Source organism: Paramisgurnus dabryanus, chromosome 23 (assembly GCF_030506205.2).
Source record: "Paramisgurnus dabryanus chromosome 23, PD_genome_1.1, whole genome shotgun sequence".
Lineage (NCBI taxonomy): Eukaryota > Metazoa > Chordata > Actinopteri > Cypriniformes > Cobitidae > Paramisgurnus > Paramisgurnus dabryanus.
Window position 1 is genome coordinate 10110047 of NC_133359.1, and position 5265 is coordinate 10115311.

The following is a 5265-nucleotide window of genomic DNA, read 5'->3' on the forward strand; positions in this document are numbered from 1 at the left end:
CAATCCAAAACATATAGCAACTAGCGTGGACGCTAGCCCGACTCCGAGTACAACAACTTGGTTGAACAAAACTAAACAAAATTTTGTTGCTTAAGCTTATGTATTCAGTCATTATTCATGGTATACTAAAAATCCATGTGAAAAAATAACTTCTCAATGTTCTCAGGTCAAATATTTATATGTGATTAAAATGTGATTAATTTCGATTAATTAATTACAAAGCCTCTAATTAATTAGATTAATTTTTTTAATCAAGTCCCGGCCCTACTTAAAATACATCAGTGCCCTGTGTTTTGCCTCAAAATGGACACAAGTAAGCTCTAGTCCTAGTTTAAGATAATTCCTGTCTGGGAAACCACCCCTATATATATTTGTAGTAGTAAAGTGCTAGAAATCAATATCCTTTGCTGATAGTTCCTCATCATTGTGGAGAGTGCAGTTCATGGTTCAATAGCACCATCACCTGTTTTTACTATTTGTTAAATATAGTTTTTTTTTAAGTTTAATAAATGTAACTTTTTTTAAATTGAGACTTGTAACATTTGGCATCATCATTGTGTCATTTTTATGATGTAAATTGAGTGAGCAAAAGCAGAATCGGCTACAAATATCGGCTCAAGAAAATCGGCACCCTGTATCGGTCATTGGCTAAGGCTGATGAAACAAAAATCGGTATCGGCATCGGCACTGAAAAATCCATATTGGCCGATCCCTAGTTCAGAATGGCTAGCACTTTTTGTATGTTCGTGAATGTGGGTAGACTACCGTTATTCAGCTAAGACAAGGTAAAAACATTCATTCTATGTCACCTTTAAAATGAACATTTTGTCATGTTTTCCCAAACGTGTATTATTTACTTTTATACGTGGAACGGAAGTAGAGACATAAAACGGGATGTAAACATTTTGAGATCATCCACTTTCAGATGTGGTGTATAAAGAGTGTATCACATTTTGTGGTCTCCTAAAAAAAATGACGTGAAGTGTGATCGATGCGATGCCAGAATTGTATTTTTTCAGAGAAACTATCCCCTTAACTTGGATCCAGCATTGGCACTATTAGCATGGCCCTGACCTTAAAGTTTTAAAGGGGATAGAGAATGAAAAACCATTTTACCTTGTCTTTGTTGAATAATGGTTGTCTACCCGCATTCACAAACATACAAAAAGTGCTAAACATGCTAAACATCTCAGTCTCATAGAAATTCCTCTTTTAGAAATGTCAGCCAGAAAACAACCCAATCTAAAAATGTGATGCTTATGACATCACAGGCATCTCACTGCCCCTCCACTTTAAAATAATTGGCTACATTTTTTGAGTGGCAGCAAAGTCAGCCAATCAGTAATGAGATTGCAAGTTAAGCCAGTAGGGGGAGCCAAATAGGTGCAAAACCACTTGTTTAAAATCCCCCACCCTAATAGAGCTATCTGAGAGAGGTTTTTAGGAAGCTTCTAAGGCATTACAGACCCAAACAAAAACATTTTTGTCTACATGTCACATCACAGAACAAGGATAAATACCCCGTTCAATCATTCTATGTCACCTTTAATATCATCTAATACCCCCCCTAAAAAAAACAACAACAACAACATGGCAGTCATTCATTAGGAGCGCCATGGTTCATTTCAGCTACAGTACCTGCCCACTAGCACTGCCCCCTCCAACTTGGGACAGTTGAGCTACACTAACCATTCCATTAAATAAATTGTATTGTCATAATCCTCTCTGATGTTTGCTCCCAATAATGCCTGCCGTCATGTTAACCCATTTTGATCACCCTATTTCCCAGCCTGTCCAAAAGAGCAAAGCTTTATTTTGAGTGACTTTGGTATGAATTATTGATACATCAAGCAACATTGTGTAAAAGAATGAACTATCAATCTAAATATGATGTGATTTTTTTGCAGTTAAAGGTATGGGGGATTAGAGACAGTGCTTTTGTGCAACAATCTTAAAAATAAAGGTTGCTAAAAGGCTGCATGATTCCAAAAATAACCTCTTTGTAGTGGAAAAGTTTTAAGCGACCACCTCAATGAAGACAGCAATAATGAGGGTTTAATGCTGATAAAGCACAGCCCATCACAAAACTCCTAAGAGGCACGTTGTAGTCAGAGACAGGTGGTATTGGTGACGCGGTTTGCCCTTGTATTGTGTGAATGTTCAGTTTGAACGGTATCAATGTCATTCATATAAACAAGGGGTAAATATGACCAGGTGAGTTCGCAGGGCCTAATTTTAATCTCCTTGACAAGCTCAAGGACACAGAAAGACACTTTTTACTGATCCGAGCAGGAACTGCAAAGCAAACCAGAAATAGAAAGGGAGATGTATTTAGTATTGTTAAAACTAAATTGAAGTGAGTACAAAATAAATGTAATCATTTTTGCGAGCTTCTTGCTGGAGGCCTGATGTCAGGCCAAAGTCAATATATAGTAACAGACCAACCTCTGGTATAGCTGACAGAATGTGGGAATACAGCAACATAGGCATACGCAACGAGTACTGACAATTGACGGAAGGATTACCTGAAGTCACTGTACGGATGAATAATCCAAAAGCCTGCGGATTTGACCCGTTCCTGTTCGCGCTCCACAGCCTTTTCGCTCCCGAACATTCGAAGCGAGAACTTGTTGACCCCCGGTTGAAGTATCGCTCCAAACTGCCTGTGCATAAACCCAGCCTGGTATAACCTCTCATCGTCCGGCATGATCTGATCGATACCCTCCAACTTTATAAAACTCTGTTCTTCAGAGGACGCCTGTTGTGACCCCTCGCCACCACCACCCCGCGCGCCCTGGCTCTCCTCAGAGTCGGGTTGCTCCAAGGGACTGTCTCCCTCAGGGCTGGCATCCCCCTCGGTGATGAGGTGCCTTTGCTCCGCCAAATCCGCGTCTGGGGCATGCCGGCTGGTGATGGATGACAGACTGCCCCTAAACCTCCGGCAGTCGCCGTTCACGTTGGTTCGGAAAGGTCTCCCCACATCGGTCTCCGCGTCTCCGCTCTTGGCCTCGCCGACACCTTTAGTGCTCCCTATGGAGGAAGGTGACGGAAGATGCTTCATTTTGACACTCTTCCTGCGGGTGTCCTTGTCGCCGTCTTCGCCGTCTCGTGTCACGGCACCCCTGTTCCCAAACTGATGTGGCAAGCTGTAGAGCCGTTTGCGCATGGAAAAATGCACCTTATCCATTGTGAGTTAAAAACGACCACCTTACAAATCACAGTCCGTCGCATTTGCGAGAACTAAGACGAATGCGGAAAACGCACATTATAGGCTAAGTTTGCGTATAGTCGTCAAAAATATGAATGTACAATACGAATGCATCCCGCTGCATCCGTACGCTCTTGTAATACCAGACACCGAGAGCGCAGAATCAAAGCGCGCACACTGGATGCGGGGAGACGCGCGGACGTGTCTGAATGAGAAACAATCAGACGTGCGCTTCAATGACAAATCATCGCAACGTCCTCTTCAAAGTACTCTTCAAACACACGTTACCGAGCTCAAAACGCGATTACGCGGTCGTTTCCCGTCATTGATCCACTGTGCAAAAGATGTCCAGTTGTGGTAACGTGCACGGGGATGGATAATCTATTGCGTTGCCATAGAAGCGCAGACAGCAAATAAGCGCGCAACACCTAAACCGACTGCTAGGGGCTATTGCGAAAAACATTTGACATTGGCGAGCTCGGGCAACTGATTTGATGATGTTTGCAGTGCATAACCTTTTTTACTGAATGGCAAAAGTAACATTTTTGCGTCATTCATGATTTTACGTCATGACGTGTTAAAGGGTTTCTATTTCTCAACGTTAACAGCGAGGCATTGATAAAACAATGACAATATCAGGCACATGACTTGGGTGTCATTTATCATCACATGCAAGTGGTTAGTTGGAGGAGTTTTCCCAACGAGGTGATTTGGTAAATAATTTATAACAGGGATGATGGTTGTTTTCTCACGACCGTACTAGCATGGGTCTCGTTTTCATGTTTATGACGTGTCAGCGGTGATATTAAATTAAAAGGCGCGTCATAAGCAATATTCTCATTTTGCAAGTGTATCATACACAATCTCAAGTGTACCTAATGGTCTGGAACATTCATGGGATGTATTTCCAGTCTAAATTGATCCTTCATGCACGCCGGGCACACATGCAAATGCAGTTTTAGGCATTTTTCATTGTCACAAAGACACATTTCCATTAAGCTAATTCTAAGATGTATTTAAAATGATGAAGCATTAAGGATTAAAAAATGCATGCATGCATGCATCCACAAGAATGCTTATTTTAAAAACAACTTGACTCATCTAAAGTCATGGTATTATTGTGAAACATGTCAGATGGCACCTAGTGATCTGATGAACCCAGATCTCATTGAGAGAATAATGGCATGATAATCTGTAAGCCTGGACAAAGACAGCTTTCTGCTATTTAAGCAGAAAATGCATTGTGACAAACTCTGCCTTTCTATGAATCCTCCATCACTATGGCTTTGGTGGAAAATGGCCATGAGATTATTATTTTTATTATAGATGCATGTGACTTTTGTCTGTGTATTAGTGTGCATCACCTTTAATGAAGTTGTGAGGTGACGTAAATACTTATTAAATAAGTCTAAGCAAATTTCACCTTGTTATGTGTGTATGCATTTACAGCATGAAGGCAGTTCATTTCACATTACCACATTATTGAGTTTCAATTAAATCTGGTTTAGACTACAGAATGAATATCTATGCTGTGTCAAAGCTAAAGCATCTCATGTAGAACATCTGTCTAATTTTTATTATGATGTCCTATTTAATATATATTGTATGCAAACAAAATGTACATTTACAGATTTTACTTATACGGTTTATATGGTAATGATATGAATGATGTAATAATAATAATTATGTAAATGCTTCATCCAAATACTGTTATAGAAAGGTCTGTTTTAACCTGGTAAGCAATGCCCCCCTCTGGTACGCAGACATATTTCTTCAAAGCCTGCGGGCGTAACAGTGCCAATCTTATGCCAACCAAACCTTGCAAGAGCCTTTATCTGCCCCTTAAATACATATACACCCACAAAGAAAATTACTAACACCGAACCAGATGCTACTTACAGTACTTATTTTGAAAAACAATGCAACATTGTGTAAAGTACACTGAGCTGAGTGCTTGAAAATTTTTCGTTTAAAAAAAATTATTTTGTTTGCATATAAATATAACAAAATTAAACAGCAATTCAGACTTGTGCATGATACAATAAAAACGACAACAA

General features: G+C 40.0%; 2 protein-coding genes across 2 annotated transcripts in view; both read right to left on the bottom strand.

Annotated features, from left to right (window-relative positions):
* Positions 1-5265, bottom strand: part of ugt5a5 (UDP glucuronosyltransferase 5 family, polypeptide A5) — an 81018-nt gene that overhangs the window by 52503 nt on the left and 23250 nt on the right. The window lies entirely within an intron of this gene.
* LOC141281519 (potassium/sodium hyperpolarization-activated cyclic nucleotide-gated channel 4-like) lies at positions 1803-3798 on the bottom strand. The gene is made up of 2 exons (XM_073813373.1): positions 2526-3798; positions 1803-2295 (listed from the first exon to the last, which is right to left on the bottom strand). Exons 1-2 carry the CDS (start codon positions 3185-3187, stop codon positions 2277-2279), a joined length of 681 nt encoding a protein of 226 aa, XP_073669474.1. The 5' UTR covers positions 3188-3798; the 3' UTR covers positions 1803-2276.

What these genes read in the sequence shown, in the direction of transcription:
- LOC141281519 (XM_073813373.1), bottom strand. Translation starts at nt 3,187, where the DNA reads ATGGATAAGGTGCATTTTTCCATGCGCAAACGGCTCTACAGCTTGCCA.